Source organism: Pan troglodytes, chromosome 6, assembly GCF_028858775.2.
Source record: "Pan troglodytes isolate AG18354 chromosome 6, NHGRI_mPanTro3-v2.0_pri, whole genome shotgun sequence".
Taxonomy (NCBI): Eukaryota; Metazoa; Chordata; class Mammalia; order Primates; family Hominidae; genus Pan; species Pan troglodytes.
Window position 1 is genome coordinate 87,525,884 of NC_072404.2, and position 20,912 is coordinate 87,546,795.

The 20,912-nt window shown below is 39.4% G+C and overlaps 1 protein-coding gene across 14 annotated transcripts in view; it reads right to left on the bottom strand.

The window, feature by feature from the left end:
• The window catches only part of MAGI2 (membrane associated guanylate kinase, WW and PDZ domain containing 2), a 1,434,944-nt gene that overhangs the window by 147,908 nt on the left and 1,266,124 nt on the right, over window positions 1-20,912 (bottom strand). For 11 of the 14 annotated variants that reach the window (XM_024358205.3, XM_054655904.2, XM_024358208.3 and 8 more), the window contains 3 exons: window positions 20,206-20,247; window positions 12,580-12,671; window positions 2,407-2,599 (listed from right to left, as the gene is read on the bottom strand). In XM_024358205.3, the coding sequence (XP_024213973.1) occupies window positions 2,407-2,599; window positions 12,580-12,671; window positions 20,206-20,247 (327 nt within the window). The remainder of the gene's footprint in view (window positions 1-2,406; window positions 2,600-12,579; window positions 12,672-20,205; window positions 20,248-20,912) is intronic. The other 3 variants (XM_024358207.3, XM_003318553.7, XM_024358206.3) reach the window with 1 other exon arrangement.

Here is a 20,912-nt window from a genome sequence, read left to right on the forward strand (position 1 = left end):
GGGGCGGGCATTTGTATAAGCTGAGGCAAGAAGGCGGAAGCGTGTCATCCCTATGACCTTGCTTCTTCCTAGCCCTTTTCCCACACACAGCACTGCTCCTCTGTGCAAGGGAGTGGCGATGCTGCTCCTCTTCCTGCTCCTATCTCTTCCTTAGCTAATTGCTCATTTCCCCTCAGCTTGGAACCATCCACTCCTAAGCCAGGCTTGCACCTCCCACTGCCTTTGCTTAGGAAAGCATAATAATAACAAAACGACAATGACAGCAGCAGTCCTTGAAAAGGCATCTCCATTGTCATATTCATTTGTAGTTGTCCCTTCTCACTTTGAAGAAATGGCAGCTATGAAGAAAGGTCACCTTTCCATGCCTGTTTTTTAAATCTTTTCCATCCTATTTCAAGGCATTACTTTGCTATCAAAGTATCCTTTGCTGAACTTAATATTTTCAATACTGATGAAGCTTTCAAGGAAGAGTGGGCTGAATAAACTTGGAAACTCTCCTGGTGTGAACGAGCAATCTGCAGCATAACATTTTCAAAAATTAAATGCACTTGAAATGCACTCAAAAGCCTAACTGAGTAAAGTTGGTAAGAGCTGCAGCAAAGAGCATCTTTATGGAAGTCACGTGATCCACAAATTGCAGGAATACATTTTTGCAGCATTTGGTACACACTTCAACAGCTCGGGTTGATTAAAAGAAAATTTAATTTGCAATAATCAGCTGGTGACAAGGGGAGCATGAAATTATGTTGGTGCATTGGTTTTGCACTTTGTGGTATATTTCCTTGTAAATCAGGTATCTTTTAAATTTATCTTTAGGTTATAGAACATACAGCACAGCAAACTTTTTATTAAAAATTACTCTGCAGGGAGAGAGACAGTTAAATGTTAACCAAGCAAGCACTGTCTTCCTCCTGGCATCTAGCCCAAGGATAAGGCATAATTTAAGATGCTTTACTTCTTTGGGTCAAGTGACATGCCATGAATTTCTGAAGACAAATGGCACCTCTTAGCAAAACCTCTATAAGATACAAGATATATAGCAGTCTCTACTGGTGAGGGCTAACAATTCTTTTGACTTTCCCTTTTAAATGACCGCCCTTGCTCATGGTCTGGTTTCTAGGGGGACTTAGAAAGAAAAGGATTTTTCGTCACACGAATAAGCCTTATCCTCTCTACTAGTCATTCACAGCCTGTCATTAGCCTGTGGTCCTCTTCTAGAATGCAACTGGTATAACAGCACATATGGGAAGACTCCCTGTATTAGGGAGTGACATTTGCTAAGTTCTGGGCTAACATCTTCTAATTCTCTAGGGGAGAGGATTGTGGTTGAATGGGGTAGGGGACAAAGTAACATAAAGAAATAAGCACTGGCCCTAGAGAGAAGAGTCCCTCTCTGCATTGTCACAGACTCACTGTGGACTGCTGGGCAAGCTACCAAACCTCTGGGCCTCAGTTTCCTCATCTGTAACAAGATGAAGCTCATATAGCTAAGGTCCTTCCTACTTCTAGTATTGATGATTCTGTATGAGGGCTATCAAGGGGTCAAGCAGAGAAGCCAGCGGGCCGCTGGGGCAGAAGGTGACAGCTGAGCATTATTGGAGCTGCTGCCCCTGTGATTCACAGAACAAAGGCTGGGTGGTTCTGAGGGGAGGTAATACAATCCCAATGTTATTGAATGCTCAGATTCTAAAAAAAACTGTGATGCTTGTAACTGACATATTCCTTAAACATATAAATAATTTTTTGTAGGGTTCATATGGTAAAGAGAGATAAGTGGAATCATATTATAAATACAAGGGCTGACTTTGAAAAGTATGTCTTTGGTAGATTCCTTTATGAAGCTGAGAAAATGGTTGTAAAGGGAATAATTATTTCCAATTTATCTGTTACATAAATGTGGAACTATATGAACTGTGTTTTCTTGGAGCGAGGTACAGCTGTATTTTTTCTATATCAGGAGCAACAGCTTTATTGTTACCTTTTATCAGGCTGTACAATGAAAGCTAATTTTCCATCCTGGTTGCCTCATTGTGGCATCAAAATGCTGTGGCTCTTGGTTTGCAAACACATTTTCAAATGGCATATTTTCCATTACTATCATGTTCTTCTTAGAACTAGCAACTACCAGAAAGCAGAGAGCATACATACCTTAAATTAGCCCCAGGCTATTCTAGAAATTTTTAATGAATACATTTAAAATGCAGGCCTCAAAGACTGGATTTTTGTCCAGTGGGGTGAAAATCAGCACTTTCAAAATTATCATTACTTTTGGAATATCTAGGTTGTTTCCTTCCTCATATAATGTAGAAATGGATTTAAAATTTTGTTTCACGTGGCCTTACCATGTCTCACAAAAGCATCTTACCACCTAACCCTCGATTCCTGCAGCAGGCTCCAGGTACATACCTCCACATAGCACCTTTCTTCTCACAGTGAGGTTGACCTGCCCATTGCGGGCTGCGTGGTGCATGAGGTCGATGACATAGCGGTGAGTTTTGCCAGCTACTGGAATCCCATCAACATACACAAGCTCATCTCCTGGGTGAAGGCGGCCATCTCTGTCGGCTGAACCCATGGCAATGACGGCTCCAATCAAAATCTAGAGAAGCAGTGAGAAGGAAAGGACATTCACCTTTCAACCCTTTTTCCTTTTTTTTTTTTTTTTTTTTTTTGAAACAGAGTCTCGCTTTGTTGCCCAGGCTGAAGTACAGTGGCCCAGTCTCAGCTCACTGCAAGCTCTGCCTCCCAGGTTCACGCCATCTTTTTCCTTTTTATATACAGTTATATAACTTGTGGAAGATTTGATTCTCACATTCCATCCCTTGCCCTCAAATCTGAGCATGCACTTGTAAAGTAAAAAATGAGATGTTGGAAAGATGCCCTTTCAACTCTTTCAAGTTGTTTAGTGCTAGAGATAAATATTTCGAACATGCTGCAGACTGCCATGAAGTTTTGGGGACACCTGCTTTCTGGCTCATCATAAATGACGAATACCCTTAAGGAAAATTCTAATCCCAAATAATCTGATGCTAATTGGCTGAAACAAGGTGAGGATTGAATGCTGGCTCCGTTTCACAATTTGTGTGGTCTTGGGTAAAGCTTCTTAAACTCTGTGAGCCTCAGTTTCTTCACTTGCAAAATAAGAAAAATAATAATCAGACCTACTTCATGGAGTTATTGGGAGAATTGGATGAAATAACTCATGTGAAGCATTTAACTTTTTTCACGGCACTTAACGAGGGACAAAAAGACTCAAGGGGAAACTAGCTGTTGCACATTTTTAAATTCTGACAAAGATTGAAAGTTTTCTTTTTCTTTGCTTTGAAAAGCTGGAGGGTAAGGAGAAAACAAAACAAAACAAAGCAAACTCATAGTTGGCTTTTTCTGGCCAGTTGACTTACTCAAAAAAATCTCAAACCTTCTCCAGATTTTTGTTCTATTCTTTTGAATACTTCCTCAGAGCACTGTCCTCTACGCAAAGGACATTCCCAGTTCTGCCTGTTCCCTGAAGTGCTTCTGCTGTTTGGGTGGCTACTGTGCCAGGAAGTGAGAAGGTACCCGTCTAGGAAATGTGGTTATTTTTATAATTCCCTGAACCAGGGACTGTGATGAAAGGCAACACAGAAGTTTTCCCATGTCCCATTAGAGGCACTCAGTTTAGTGTGCATTAGCAGGGCTTTTTTCTTTCTCAGAGGAAAGAAAATAGTATTACATATTTTAATTTTGCTGTTTAACCTATAAACAATTTTTCAAACTCATGACCAATAGGTCCCCCTTTTCTTTTGCCAGTGGCTTAGCCACACAGCAGCTGATGGCAGTGGTTACCATTAGCCTGATGATACTACAGAGGCTATGTTTCATTTTAAATCCCTTGCTTCCAGATTGATTTCCTTCAGGCATAATAATTTCTTTCAAATCCCCTATCTGGATTCCAGCTAATTTGCAGAGTTGCTCCATCATGACCTTCGGGTTTGCATGTCTTCAGGCTTGGCAGCAGAACCATTCCTTTGTACTTAGTCTCACTGCTCAGTGTGGCCTGTTAACATGATAGCCAGATCTGAAGGCCTAGGACTTCTCAGGTATGTGCAAAGTTATAGTCTGAAGGGTGTCACAGACTTAGTCCATGGAATAGCTCTCTTTCTACATAGGAATGAAAATTTCCCACACTACTTCTGCTTTCCCTTTATTCCTGGGGAGTGAGGTAGGGTGAGAAATAGATTTGCTTCTGTGTGGAATATTAAGTGTTCTGACAAATGATTCATGATTGCTGTCACAGGACAGGCCTGACATCTCCTGCCTTAGACTGGCTGTACAGTGCAGTTCTTTCCCTGCAACTCACTGTAACCATTCACTACAGTCCAGAAGTTGGGTATGCTCTGATATTCTCCACTTTCCCTTCTTGTCATGCCAACCTGAATTTATGAGTTTCTTTATAAAGATGTTCCAATCTATTCTTCAAAGGCTCAACCCACTATGGAGCACTTCAAAGATTTGGTAAGTGCTTTGTGCAAAAGCCAGTTAAAACAAATGTTTCTCCACTGTCCCATGAAAAGGTGCGTTTAGTTGGTTTGGTCTTAAGAAAATGCTTCAACCTTTAGCTTTCCGATACACTTTAGTGAGAGACTTTACAGCTAGTAGTAGAGAAAGAAAATGGCTTGTGAACTTCTTGGCTGGTTAATAATCAATTTTAAGGTATAGCTCTGATTCTAACTGATGAAAGTAAAACACAAAATAGTGGTTACAACTGAGAGAGCCATAGCTGCTACTGGGCCCTATACAAAAGTAGTAAAGATGAAATTTCATATCAGAAAATTCCTCTCTTGCTGTAGGAGAACAGCAAGATATACAGCAACATTTACAGATACTCTCAACATTACAGTGTGTGCCAGCAGTTTAATATCATGTATTGAAAAACAGAGCCCAGTAAAAGATCTGCTTTTCTACCATATTGCTGTGATATGAAGTACTCCCCTCATTAATTCATTTATTCAACAAATATTCATTGAGCCCAGGATACTTTTAGGTGCTGGAAATTCATCAGTGAACAATAAACAAAAATCACTACCCTATAGAGCTTCCATTCTAGTGGTCAGACAATCATAAATATAATAAATGTGTAAATTATATAGGATGCCAGAAAGGATGTACTATGGAAGAAATACGGTGGTGGAGATTGGTGTCAGTCATGTGGTCAAGGTAGTGCTAGAGTTGGTTAGAGTAGGCTTCTTATATATTTATTTCTAAATAGGCAGTATATTCAATTACCCCTTCAATTGAATATCTAATAAATAGCATATTCACTATAACACAAGTATAAATTATATAGTATTACATAATTATTATATGTATATATTATTATATAGTTACATTATATAATGTGTCCTTAGCTGTGTTTCAAAAAAAGGTTGCCATACTGTTAAATAAAGTTGAATTGAGCTGAGCATGGTGTGCCGTGTGGTTGCTAGTGGTGCCTGCCCATTATAGCGGTATTGTACAGTTACATTTGCTCCATCCCTCAGGAGCTGCAGCCTTTGCTGGGCAGAGGCTGACCACTTGCACCGTCACTGCTTCCAGCTCTCCTGCCGCTGTGCTCCTTAGCCTTTGGCGTTTGGCACCTTTGTGCATTATATTTCACTGCTGACACAGAGATAGCTCGATATATCTCTCTATTCTGAGAAAAAAACAACTTTTTTTCATTTACTTCCAATATGATTTGTACCCTTGACACATTCTATTATTTCCCCTTTGCCACCGTAGGGACTGGATAATCTATGATTGTATCTTGCACTGTAACTCATATTGGTTTCCCAATGCATACATTCTCATGTTTGCTTAAGCTCTTGCGAACATGCCCCAGGATATCTGACCCTTTAAGTCAGTAGTTCTCAAACTTTTGGATGCATAGGAATCACCGGGTGAGCTTATTAAAACAATTCTGGACCCACCCCATGAGAGTCTGATGCTGCAGGCCTGGGAGGGGCCTGAGATTCTGCAGGTTTAACAAGCTCCCAGGAGTTGAATGCTGCTGGTCCTCAGATCAATCACCCTTTGATAGCAAGGCTCTGATTCTTCTCACTTCCCAATAGCCACAGGATCTGTGGTCTCACTGATCACGTCCCAAGTTGGCTGAGCACAAGACCTGAGCTCCCTGACCCATCACAGTAGCTGCTTTCTAGTTCTGCTAAGACACCTATTCCCCTTACCACTGGTGCTGGGATCAGGATCCCTTACTTACCAGGTCACACCCTTTTAGTCTTGCTGACCCCTGGCCCACTGGCCAGTGAACCTTCCAGCCAACTCTAGCCTTGCCCCATTCATTACCTCCCTCTAGCCCAGGGGGACTCTTCAGCCTCAGCTGACCCTTCAGTTCCACTATTCAGTTTTCTCTTCTCTGCCCCCTTGGAGGAGGGTTTTTTTGTTTGTTTGTTTGTTTGTTTTTCCCTATCCCCATTGTTTTGGCCCTGAAGGGAGAGCTTTGTGGCAAAACAGAGCAAGAAAGAACTTCTCCATGAACAACTGATCTGTGGCCCTATCTTTTCAATTGCCTTCTCTAAAACCCCAAAGAAACAAAACAATTCTACTTTATCTCTCGCTGTGAGGGCACAGAACAAAACAGAACATTTGATGTGAAATAACAGCAATTCACATTCAAGTGGCTGCGACGCCAGTAAGTCAGGGGAAAAACTCACACTAAAAAGAAAAAAAAAAACAACAAGTAAGACACACACAAACCCAAAACCACCTTTCCAGGCCTTTTGATCGCTTTCATTCTTTCCTGCACTGCCCGATGTTAGCCTAAGCCCAGTAGTATCTGCTCTGTAGTATCTGTAGCCTGGGACAACTTGCCACTATGGCGAGCAGATTTCAGGCTCTTTCCTTCTGAAACTCCTCCAACCAGTGCGCACCACACTCCTGTGCCAACGACTAGGTCTGTCGTCGTCTGTCTTTGAATGGCTTTTCTCCAATGCAGTGTTTTCCAGATCTCTCCCTCTTGATGCCTTTCCATCTCCTCAGCTCACAGCTGGAAATCCCATTTTTGTTCCTTTCTGGCAACTTTTCACTTCTTTCTATTTCTATTGTTATTTAACTGTGAAAAGTATTTCCTCTTGCAGGAAAAATGCCCGTATGCTTTGTCTGAGCAGGAGTCCTGCTGTTCATTATTTGCTGAAAGCCGTGCTGTTGTGTTTAATGTGCACCCTGGGATGTCAATACCGTTTCGTATATATGGAGGCAGAAACCCATTTGATGTACTTTATGAGACCTCCTTTAGTTGGGACCAAATCACCTTACATGCCTCTCCCTTTGTAGCTCACCAGCAACTAAATGAGGCTAGCACATTTTGTTTGTTATCTCTGGACTTAGAATGTGGAAAAGCTGGAAGGAAAGGCTTGTGGGAGATCTTTACAGTTTCACTCTCCCGGATGGGGTCATTCTGAGATTCAATATTCTGGTTTTGAGGACTAATTTTTTGGCTTTGTTTGTTTTGGAGAGACTTAGGCTGCTACTTTATGGCTTAAATGTCAAAATTGTTAACTTCCAGCATGAGTATGTCTTAAATCATTCAAATGAAGGAATAAACCAGAATAAATCTAAGTAAACACAACAGGATAACCAGCAATCCATGTAATCTGAGGAGGCTTATCATAAATACTTGATGACTGCCCACTGGAGGGGAGAAAGGATTCAGGAATGCAAAGCCAATATTCAGAAGTGATAGGAACCTGGGAACTTGTGTACAAACCAGGCAGAAAGATGTCCTGAGGCTGGGTGGTGATCAATCATGGCTGCATTCACACATCTGAGCTTCATTTTGAACAGGACATCTTCCATTCTGGTAACAATTCTATTGCTTCTGCACCAGGCAACGTCCAGCAAGGCCACTCTCCTCTTGAGCCAGCCAAGACTATTCCCTCCCTGTGACTCAGTCATGCAATCCCTCCTGCTTTTGGAGGAGGAGGGGAGCGGTTGAAGATAATATCTACAGAATGGGGTGCTGGCTTCCCTCCAAAGCAGACAAAGCATGAGCCAAGGGGTCCAATAAATTCAGAATTTCATTTTGTAAAGACTCTATTAAAGTAAGTATCATAGAATTAGAAACTTTGTTGCTTTGCCTAATATTTATTTTATAGTTTAATGTTATTTGTATTTCTTAATGGGATAAAGGACCTGATAATCTTTTCCGTGCTTAGGTTAGGTTTTGTAATTATCTGGCCCTGGTTGAAGGCTCAATTGGCATAAAATATTCATCTTTCCAATGTCTTTTAATTCAGTCCTCTGGGTTGGGTACTGGGATGGGAATCTCAAAGATAGTAGCTTTAAAGAGTAGCACAGGCATACAGGAGTTTTGGGAACTGCAGCCAGGCTCAGTCTAAAAGGGGCCATTGCTTAGTTCCAGCCAGTTGTTGTCATGGAGAAAGGCAAGCTCAATGTTGCTAAATTTAATTTTCAAGAGAAGATGAAAATCCGTTTTTCAAAAGATGAAATTAATTGGCGCTCAACAATTGTAAAATACTGGGGGAACTAAACAAAACATGCTATAGGGCCGCCAGGACGCTATCTCTGTTTCTGGGACTAGGCCACTTTAATTCTACAGAGCCTGTAGAACTTAGAGGCCTCAGAAAATATAAACTCCAGATCCTTACTTGTTCTGAGAAGCTCAGGTGACAGTTTTGACTTGGTGGAAAAAATACAGTCTTCAATTCCATTTAATAAATATTTACCGTACCAGGCTAGGCTTGGAAGACATAAACACCATTAAATTACAGTCCTTGCCTTCGAGGAGCTCAGAGATTAGTAAAAGGGGGAAAAAAGAGCACATGAGTCAGTGTATTCCGGAACAAACAGAGAGCTCATCTTTCTGGTGGAAACCCCTTAGGTTGGTAAGTTTGAAGTATTATGTTAGTATAAGTGCAATGGATTCCAGATGGGTTTACCCTTAAATGCCCTGTAATTGTTTCAGCTAGTGCTCAGTGTCCCACAGAAGTGATACAAAAATTGCCTTAAAGTTGTATTTTATTTTGAGCATGGTTTCATTTTGTTTCATTCATTTGATATCTTTTAAGCACGTGGCTTTGCCATAAATAATTTGGTCTCAGCCCAAAGTGAAGTCTGGCCATTCTCCCTGGTTTCTGAAAGGTAACCTCGAAACCCTTGGAATTAGGAGTGTCTTTGTCATTCATGGTGAGCCCCTTTGACCATACCTGATGGTTTATGCTAAGGAGATGACTCAGGATGGGGCCAGCCTCACCAATAATCTTAGGGTAGGGGCTGACCATACCCGAAAGACCAGCATTGTAATTAGAGGGTTGCGTCTTTGAGCCACATGATATCAGCCTGGCCTCTGGGGAAGAAAGGGGGCTGAAGATTGAGGTCATCCTTGTGGGCAATGGTTCAATCAATCATGCCCATGTAACAAAACACTGGGATAAAAACCCTGGACACCAAAGCTTGGGTGAGCATCCCTGGCTGGCAATCCTCTCTGCATGAATGCTGGAGGGTAACAAGTCCTTAAGGGTGATGGAAGTGTCACATTTGGAACCCTTCCAGACTTTATCCTGTGCATCTCTTCTTTTGGATGGTTCTAATTTTTATCCTTTCCCTACAATCAAACCATAATCATAAGTACAGCACTTTCTTGAGTTCTGAGTTGTTCTAGTGAATTATTGGACCTGAGGAAAGCTGTGAGCACAGAACAGTTCTCTGGGTGGCCTTGGACTCACCCAATTTTTTCCCCTTTTTCTCTTGTAGTTCTCAAGAATAACTATAGAAGGTGCTAGGAACACAACATCTTGAGATAAAGAGGGGCTAGCTGGAACAGCCTGTGTTTTGTTCCAGTCCTCCCTAGAAACAGGATGTCCTTCAGTGCTTGAGTCCAGTGTTGACATACTTCTCCAGGGTAGAAAACCCACAGTAGGCTGCTTTTTGGGGCCCCTCAGCTGAGGTGCAAGTGTGAGTGGAGACTCCATCTGTCCTAGGCAGCTTTCCTGAGCCTTGGGGAACTTGCTCTTCATGAATCCTTGGCTTCTACTGTCACTTGCTGCCTCCCTGTAAGTGATAAATCCACTTCATGTAGCCTGGTGTGTGGGTGGGTGTTCTGTCTCAACAGACACAGAGAAGTTGGCAACCAGTGCACGGCGAACCTACTACATGGTGGGGCCCCCAGATTCAGAGCTAGTGTTTAAAGTTGGGGTGGTCTGTGGAGACTGTTCCCTTAGACTCTGACATTTGGCAAACTTATTTCAGCAGATGCCAGGAGTCTTGGGCAGAGGTGGCAGTCTGAAGACTGTGACCTTAACCTCGAGTTTGGCTCACTCTGGATAATGACACATTTTTCAATTATGGAATACTCATGTTGGAAAAAAAGGGTAAGACAAAGTCCTTGCTTAGGAGAAATTTAAAATCCTGCTGATTAAACAAAATCGGCAGACACATGAACAATCCTGAAGGAAGCCAAGCTGTTTAAATATCCTGCGGAGGTCAGGAGGTTCTGTAGCATAAATCAGTGCGTTAAATGCTTACAGATATGAAGGGACTTGAGAATGTTTTCAGTTCTCTCTATTATAAAACAAGGTAAGTTATAGAGGGCAGGGAGGCTGGAGGGCTGACTCAGTCACCTAGGATCCCTGGTAATCTCAGAATCGGAGATGGGGGAGAGTAAACAAAGCTGTGAATGGGAGTAAAACACAGCCAAGAGTTCCTTTTCCTTGTGACATGAGATTCTTAATTGAGTCTCTGAATAAATTTAAGTCTGAAGTTACTTGAGCCCTGTATTTTACCTCAGCATTTTCCCTCCTCTCAAAGCACCAAGAAAAATCTGGCCAATCCTCCTTGGCAAAAGCACCTTCACGTCTTCTTTGGCAGCTGGGAAGTTAGTGACATTCTGGTTGACTGTTGCCAAATTTCATCCCCAGGAATTCGGAAATAAGTGTTTTTTTCCTGGAGAGCCCTCATCCTTGGAGTATAAGCTCAGCTTCCTGGGGTTTTCTGTAGAAAGGGACCTCATCAATCATCTAGTTCAACTCCTCCCGCAGGGCAGAGGAAGCGCCTCGGGGTTCCTGCCAGGTTCCCATTGCTTGCTTGAATACCTCTTGTGGGTAGGAGCCCACTCTTCACCCAGGCAATCTACTTTACTCTGAGACAGTTTTAACCGTTTCAGATTCCTCTCATTTATTAGATTAACTTTTTTCTCCTGAAGATTTCTGCCCAGGTTTTATTTTTATTTTAAATTTTATTTTCTGGGGCCAGACATGGTGGCACATGCCTGTAGTCCCAGCTACTCAGGAGACTGAGGCGGGAGGATTGATTGAGTCCAGGAAGTTGAGACTGCAGTGAGCTGTGATCGCACTACTGCACTCCAGCCTGGGTGACAGGACAAGACTCTGTCTCAGGAAAACCACATATATATAATATTTGTAGTACATATAGTATATTTAAAAACCATATATAGACACACACACACACACACACACACACACACACACACACACACACATATATATATAGTATATTTCCTGGGAGAATCTAGTAACAAGAGAAACAAAATTGATAATGATAAACACTTATTCAGCACTTAATGTGATCCAGACATAATGCCAAGACCTTTATATATATATATATATATATATATATATATATATATATATATATATATATTATCTCCTTTAATCCTCAAAGCTACTCTACAATAGAGCACTACTGTTATCCCCATCTTGTAGATGAGAAAGCTGAGGCTTAAGATTTAACTCCCTTACATGAGCTAGGATGGAGTTCAGGTGCCAGAGCTGGATGGGATGTAGATAGCTGACTGCACTGCTCAGGCCCTTCACTTATTCAAAACTTTCGTGGACCTAACTTAGTCACATTGGGTACCATTTAAGACACATCTTTTACAATGAGTGTTTTATAGCTTATATTTTAACATATGCTCATAAATCTAGCCTTGCTGTGTTTTCTGTGTATTAGTGACTACTAGTATTTTATGTTTCACTGTGAATACACACACACACACACACACACAGACACACACACACATACACACACACAAAGTGCTCTACACAGCCCTTCTAGATTTCCCAATATATATTAGGCCAACTGAAGTTGACTTTATGAACACCTTCTGGTAATCCCTTAATTCAAATCTGGCTGAGATTCTGCAGTGCTGAGCTTGATTTTATTTCTGTTTATCCCTGCGTTTTATCTCCTTTGCTGTTTTGGTTAAAAACATACATAATTCTGCTCTTCCCAGGTGGGTGTTACCTCTACTCATAAACTGTTACCCAAAGATACCAGGGGTTCAGTGCAATTAGATAACGAAAATACTCAAGAGGAATTCAATCGATTCTAAAAAAGAGCAATGTCCCTATTGAATGTGATTTCTAAAGAGATATTTGTCGTGGAGATAACTGCATGTCGTGAGATCTTTTTAAACAAAACAGCAAGGAAAAAAAAAATCCAAAGCTTAAACTTCTTTATGAGAGTCCTAAAACGTTTCCTTTTAGATATCACACTAAACACTGTTTTCCCTGGTGTTTACTCATACAATACAGCCCCAAGCATGGAAATAAAGAAGATTCAACTTACAGGCTGTCCAGGCTCATCTCCCCCGAGGATTCTGAAGCCAAATCCAGACTCCATCCTCCGAAGATGAACATCCAATTCCTTATAATCTGGACCTGGCATAAAGGAGATCCCATTGAGTAATGAATCCTGCCTCTTTCCCAGCCCCTGAGGAACTGAACATACCAATGATAAATTAATTTTGTGGATGCGATTAATGAGAGTGCTGTTAGGGTCAATGGAAACCATAGAGGATACAAAAAATATGGCAGCAAAAAAGTAGGTGTTCCAAATGTAGGTTGTCCCTGGAATAATAGTGACTAGCCAAGGGCACTACTGAGGTATTACCAGAAGCAGAAAGAGTACATGAACTTTCTGAGTAAAAAAATTGATGCCTTTATAATTCTTGATTTTCCTGAGAGCATTCAGATTGCCCTCAAGAAGCTAGACTGTCACTTTGAGGATGTTTACTCTGATTAGAACAATTATTGCGCAAGTAAGAGAGAACAGACGGCAAAACCCTGGAACTGTCCAGTAAAGCACTGCCTGGTAATTTATTAATATCTGTTTATGACATGATGCATCCAGTTTAGGAGTGTGTATGTGTGTGTGTGTGTGTGTGTGTATGTGTGTGGGGTATAAACGTATGCCCAACAGAAGTTGTCTCTTTTAAAATTGCAAAAATTAGAAGATATAGAATTTAAACTTTCTTGTATTGAGGTTCAAGAAGCATTTATTTTCTGACAAACTCCTTTAGGGTTTTTATAACTTACAGGTAGAAATTCATTTGGGTCTAAGGTGGACTTTTATCACCGAAACATTTTAGAATGTGCAAGCCATAGATTGACTTTTGACTTCATGAGAGTACTCAAAAGAAATAGAAGATACTTTTCTGAAGTCAGCTGAAAGAACACAGTTGTATTTCAAAATAAGATGAAAAACTCTCCTGAATGTCATTTTTTCAGCCTTAGAAGAAACTAAAACTATTAAATATAAAAAGTTTTGACTTTTTAAGTAGAATCTGATTTATGCTTAGCCTGTCCCCTTGCCCCTTGGCACCTTCCTCAGGGGGAAATACTTCAGTTGTGACCAAGCTGCGCATACTTTCATGTCCACTGCTGGGGTGCCAGCAGATGATCAGCAATTTAAAGAACTATTTATTATGCTGTCTCTTGCTTAAGAAATGTTTAGTGATTTCTGGACCTGAATGGTTTAAAGGAGGTATTAGAACTGATAGAAGCAGGTATTAAGTAAAATTCCCCTTGCTTAAACAGGATAGTTGTAGAAATTAGGACGAGATTTCAGAGAATTCTCATGGGACAAAAATCTATGTCTGAGCCACATGATTATACAGTAGCACTCGTTGTAGAGAGAGGCTCATTGAATGCTGGCCAGGCAAATATTTTCCAGGCTCTGCAGTAGGTGGGACTGCTGGAGTGATACAGTGTACAAAGCACAATTATACAGGCTTGCCTTGGTGCCCAACAACCTGGGCTATTCCCAGGGATATATGAAAGGCATCATTCACTTCTGAGACGTGGGCAAATGCCGATTATTTATCTGGTGCTCTTTTAAATAAAGATGAATCAGGCACTTAAGTACATATGTTTATATGCATTGTACAGGATTCAATGAGCATTCATACCCTTTTATGACCAAATGCACACATGACCAAGACCTTTTCCATTCAATAAATAATATTAAACTCTGCAAGAAGAATAACCAGTTAGACCTCCACATCCTTTAGAAATTATATAATCAGTCATATTTTAAAGATGGGAGAACTTAAAAAATTCCATTCCTATTAAATAGAGGTGGTGGCAGAGGAAAGATGAAAATTTTGCCTTACATTCTATGAGACACAACCGGCTTTTGAACTCAGTTTCTTCTGAAGTCTGTATATCATATATGAAATCACATATTGGGGTGTGTGCTAAGCCTTTGGGAGTCCGGAGGCAGATGGAGTAGAGCTCTACAAAATCATAGCAGGTATCTGTACTCCTCCCAAGAGAAGGAGAAAGACAAGGGGAGATCGGAGATGACAGATATTGCTCAATCACTGTTCAAACTTCTACAAGTTGAGGATAATACAACTGCTCATGGCAATCTCTTCTGTAAGTCACTTTAAGCTTGGAGGAACTCTAGACCACATACACATTAAAAATACAAATAGAAGGTGCTGTATTTGTGACACTTAAAATGATAGAGCCAGCATATGTTTAACTAGAACTTTTCATCTCCTGTATTCTTCTCACTTTTGCATCACCACTGAATATGCTAAGTGGGAAATTGTTCTTCCAGTGACTTCAGCACCCATCCATATTGCACAAGGAGCTTTACAAGACCTTTATTGTGTGATCCATCTTATTTGCTACGTAAAACTTTTCCCCTAAAGAAATGCCGAAATTATGACCATCTCAGGAATGGAACTTTCAGAGGTGTTAAGGCACAAGAAGTTTGTCTTTTGTCAGAGAATCTGTGATTCCTGGAGGAATTAAGGGGCTTTTCTTTAATGAATAACTTATGACTTCTTTTTAGGAGAAAAATCTAGATTTTAGCAAGTAAATTTTATTGAACTCTGAAGAACAGAGACACGAATAAGGCATTTATTCTCCTCTTCCTGCTCTTTATGCACATTTTGGTGACAATACTGATCCTGTTGCTCTGACCCACCCTGATTTCAAACATAGGGTGGTATGTGCCAGCCATTTATTTCATCTTTACTCTTCCATTCTTCCCAGCAAGGGTGGCCAGCTTCATGGTTCATGAGCAGGTAAAGAGAGGCAAAGAGAGATCCCTTAGAGAAGAATGCTGGTAGATGTGATTTATTTTTTATTTCTTTGTTAATTTTGAACACAGATTCAGAGGCTGCAGGGTCTGGACATTTTACAGAAATAGTCAACTGGAAAAAAAGTTCATATGATAGATTGTGCCTTGAGGCAGCAGTATTTTTTTTTTTTTTTTTTTTTAGGGAAAATAAGAACATTTTAGGAAGATAATTTTTCTTTGGTTTCTTTTTTTCCTTGGAGTCTGGCTTTACAAAATAACTAAAATTATATGTACAAAGCTGGGAGACATCATTCTTTTTCCTTCCTGCTTTGTTAGCTCTCTTGGCAGATTGTGATGTTTCTGACTTTCCCCTAGTTGCTCTTCTGGCCCGACGACATGTTTCAATTACTGTATCATGTTTTATCTCTTTCCTTATTAATGCAAGAACTTAAAGTGAAGAAATCCAAGGGCCATCTCTTTACCTCACTGCAACAGAGTTAACAATCACTATTCCTTTCTCTTGTTTCAAGAAACTATGCACCAGGGAGGTTGTTAGATGAGGGTGTCTGGTAGACACCTATTTGGACCTGAGTTGCTTTGCATGTTGTTTAACTGTGCCCCATCCTTTTACTCTTCTGTTCCCTTCTTTATTTTTTCTGTGCTCTTTTTTAAAAAATCTTCTTTTTCCTCAGCACTTTTTGCAGAACTGTCAGAGACACTCTCAGGTGTCGTTTAATGCAGCTCAAGAGGAGGCAGTGGTTGTAAAGAAATGGACTAAGAGGAGACAAAGCATTCTTTGGATATTAGTGTTCAGTGGCCAGCTGTGGCTAGTGTTGCTTCTTAGAAGTTGGGTCCTCGGATCCTCAGGCATTATGGAACAAAGCATCTCATGATCCTCTTCCTAGATGGAATTTTACATGACCACTGTGGCAAGTTACTGAAATGAAATTTAGAAGTCTTAATTTATTCTGGGCTCACACCAATATTGCAAAAACGAACTTTAAAAAGTAGCAAATGGTGAGCACATCCAGGTATCAGGACAACCTCTCTCATAATAAAGAAAAGCAGATTTCAAAAGTTGATTCCTACTTCACATGAAGACTCTAGGGGCTTCACATGCTGTATGTTTCCTTAGTCTTGCTTTTGAAAGAAGTAGCTCTGTGCACAGTTAGGGAAAAGGCTGGGTAACTGAACACAACTGATTAATTTTATGAATGGATTCAATCTTCAAAAATGCAAAGAACAACATTTTTATGAATTAATTTGGCACATGGGATGCTGCTGTAAACATGTCAATTAAAATTTGGTACTTGAATTCCCTTTCATGTTTTAATTAAAACATAAGTACCATGGCTTATCATCACAGTTTGGCACAGAGGATACATTTATTCAATTTTTCCTGCTGGAAAGAGCATCACTTTTTGGGCTTTTCCTTGTAAAGAGATCTAGGAAAGTTAGCATGAGGAAGATATCAGGAATCAAAAAAGGTTATTAAACATGGTCTTGACTTCTGGATTTCTATGCACTCCAGATATAGAAAGAGTTAAACAGGAATTTTATAGTTTCTGTTGCTCAAATCTAACATTACCTAGTAAGTAGCTAATACTCCATCCTTTAAAATATCCCTTCTCTTTAGTTGTTTGCTTTATCCCTGTGGGTATGTGAATGTGACCAAGCACGTGTTAGCCATAGTAGAAGCCATCTCCCAGATTCTATTTGGTTCTCTCCTCAGCCTTCACATAAGCTCAGATTTTTCCATCCTAAATATGACTTTGCTCCTTCCTTCCATCTCTTTCTAGGAAAAGTAGTCTCTAGGGGAGCCTTCACGCTACCTCTGATTCATTCCTGCCAGTCTGGTTTATGCTCTCTGTTAGCACTACTGCACTCTTTAAGGTCACTATGCATGCTAATGACCAAATTAAATGGCCTCTTTTTCTTTCCTCATACTGATTGATTTCAGTGCCTTATTTGATATCGTTGATGCACTGTTTATGACTTCAGATTTCTTTTGATCCTAAACAAGGAAAGATCTCCTTTGGAAGTCGTTTCTGTGACACCCCATTTCCTGGCTCTCTTATTTTTGGATGGAGTTGCCCATTCAAAGTTCCTGGCCATAGATTCCATTGTTTCTCACTAATATTCTCCTTAGGTGATGGCATAATTATCATTGGCCATCTACAGTGTTCCATTATGCACAGTCTGTAGGAGTTGCTAAATAAACATTACCTGAACTTAGTTGCCTTAAGGCACTCTCCAGTCTCCTAGTCCCAATGAACCACAGCATTATTCCACTATGGAGTTATCACTTAGTTTCATAAATATGTATTATTTAGAACTTCCTACTATCAATTTTGCCTCTGTACCTAAGGATCTTATGCAGGTAAAGTTAGTAATATACCTTATAATTATGATAAATGTATCTGAGTCAGAATCATAACACATAATTTGATGAGACATTTTATAAATGTGACAAAAACATGGGGCATCTACTTATTTTATCTTATTTTTGTATTTTTGTTTTTTTTTTTTTTTTTTTTTTTGAGATGGAGTCTCGCTCTGTTGCCAGACTGGAGTGCAGTGGTGTGATCTTGGCTCACTGCAACCTCCACTTCCCAGGTTCAAGCGATTCTCCTGCCTCAGCCTCCCGAGTAGCTGGGACTACAGGCAAGCACCACCACGCCCAGCTAATTTTTGTGTTTTTAGTAGAGACGGGGTTTCACCATGTTGGCCAGGATGGTCTCGATCTCTTGAACTCGTGATCTGCCAGACTCGGCCTCCCAAAGTGCTGGGATTGCAGGCATGCACCACCGCAATTGGCCATTTTTGTATTTTTTATTAGAGATGAGGTCTTGCTTTGCTACCCAAGCTAGAGTGCAGTGGTGTGATCACAGCTCACTACCACCTCAGATTCCTGGGTTCAAGCCATTTTCCCGTCTCGTCTTGGTCTCCCAAGTAGCTGGGACTACAGGCATGCGCCACAGCGCCCAGCTGTTTAAATTTTTTGTAGAGATGGAGGTCTTGCCATCTTGTCTAGGTTGGTTTTGAACTCCTGGGCTCAAGCTATTTTCCCACCTTGGCTTCCCAAATGCTGGGATTATAGGCATGAGCCACAGCGCCAAGCAAGATATATTTATTTTAAATGCAGTCATGATTTTCCAGAATATTCTGATAACTTGTGTGGACATTCAACCAACTATTTGGATTGGTTCTTTTCTTCAAAATCTGAATTGCACAGTAACGTAATATACCTCAACTATATTATAACTTTTGTCTTCTAAGTAATGTATTTTTTAAAAAGGTAAACTATCACTTTGCATATATGTCAAAGTAATCTAAACTACTGGGCCACTCTCCTTCTCTTGTTTTTAAATGAAGTGCATTCAGAATCTGAGATTTTTAAGACATGTGCTTTTTGTGACCAGTAAGCTGAGATTTAAAATTCCAAATTAAATCTTGATTTCATTTTGCAACTGTAATTACTAGGTCCCATTTTCTCTCTGGGCATAAGATAATGTTTTAAAAAAATTGCAAAGATTTAGCAGTCAGTATAGAGGAATAATCATGCTTTAAAATTTTTAGACCAAGCTAAACAAATACTTTAGACATTATTTTAGGAGAAAACACTAAATAATATCTTCCATATTTTCTACATATCCCCCCAAAAATGACATGGAAACTTACAGAATGAAATGATCTCAGGCACATATATTCTCCAAGGGGTGTTAGAACATGCTGAGATGGATAATGAGCTGTCATCATGGAAACACTCTGGAGATGTGTGCTGTGAGCCCACAGCCCTGAAATAGTGCTACTATTATAAAACACTATTTTCCGCAATTGTTTGAGTATTCTGGCTTTCAATCTGGTGGTCTGATTAGCTGTTTAAAGCATTTTCATCACGAATTCTAAGAGCAAAAAAAAATTAAATCTTCTTTTTCCTCCAACATTTGTACAATAATGTTAAATATTTTAGCCTAAACCAAAATTAGTGTTTTCGAAATGGTTAAGTAAAAAAAAAAATTTCCTTTTAAGCAAATTAATTGGTTATTACTGAAAGCTCTTAAAATTAAAATATGATATTTTAGCCTAACTTAAAATCTTATTGAAATATAGTATTTTATTATTGGCATGGTTTAAAAAAATTAAGTTGATATAGATATTTACTTGATTTGAAAAGAATTTCATTCTATGTTAGCAACATTTCTAATCCGTTCTTTGGAAATGTCTAAATTGCAAATCTCTTGAGACCTTCTAGCTTCTTATTTGTATCTAGTCTAGTGTTATTCAATGCAAATAAAATGTAAGCCACATAAGTAATTTAACATTTTCTAGTAGCCACATTTTAGAAGACAAAACAGATGAAATAAATTTTCATAATATATTTTGTTTAACTTAGTATATGCAAAATATTATTTCAACATAAATCAATATAAAATAATTAATGAAATCTTTCTTTTTTGTTTGGGTACTGTCTTTGAAATCCAGTGTGGATTTTACACATATATTACAGCATATCTAAATTTAGAACAGCCACATTTCAAGTGCTCAATAGCCACATGTAGCTAGTGGCTACTGTATTACATAGCACGGACCTAGTCAGTCTGATGGCTCTCTTTGGCAGCTGTTTTTAATCCAGCCTTTTACTAGAGTATTTTATGAAAGAAATTCATGAATATGACTGTTTTCCTTTGTCTTTTGTTGGCAGGCATTTAGGCTCACCATGATGAGACTTGCTGTCTACCTTGAATGCATGTTTTATGTAGGTGACTAAAGTAGCACAGTGATTATATACTAGGAAACTGATACTATCAGAAGAATGATTTGTTACACAAAATGGAAGATGTTTTGTTCACAGAACTGTGAGTACTGAACAATACTTGCCAGAGGAATCCATTCGAAAACTGGTCCTGGGTGGCACTTGTTCTGGATGGGAAAATGGGGAATTAAAGTTGAAATTCATTTATAGCATTTTAAAATTCATCTTTACTTTCTTTTTGTTGCTATCATAACTCCCCCAACCACAATCTCATACTTATGTTTAATACTTTTTTTTTCCTCTAAGATCCAAGTTAGTGGACCAATTTACCCTGCTTTACGTATGAGCATGTATGTAAATATGTTTCTTTTACATGCATCCAAAATAGAAAAATCTGAATTTCTTTTTAGATCAGGGTGGAATAAGATTACCATTTCTAAATATTAAGTTTTGACTTTCATTATAAGAATACTTATTTGAAAGTAAAGTCAATCTAGAACCTGAAAGGTATACAGAAAATATAGGTCCTTTAAAATTAGGTTATAATTTTGTGTCATAAAACGTTGAAATGAAAAGTGGAAAATCCAATCAATGATTGTATTGATTTATGTACACTAGTCCAAATATTTTGATATTTCCAATTATCTGGGTAGTTGAAATTATGTATAAGTAGTTGAGTTAAATTGGTTTATTTTAGCAATAGAGATCCTTTATAAGAATTATGATATAATCTATGCTACTTCTAATAACATAAAAATTCAAAAAAGTGAGTGTAAAACACCTTTAAAATGTAGGCATAGCCCACATTTAGAATTCTAGAACCTAGAACAAC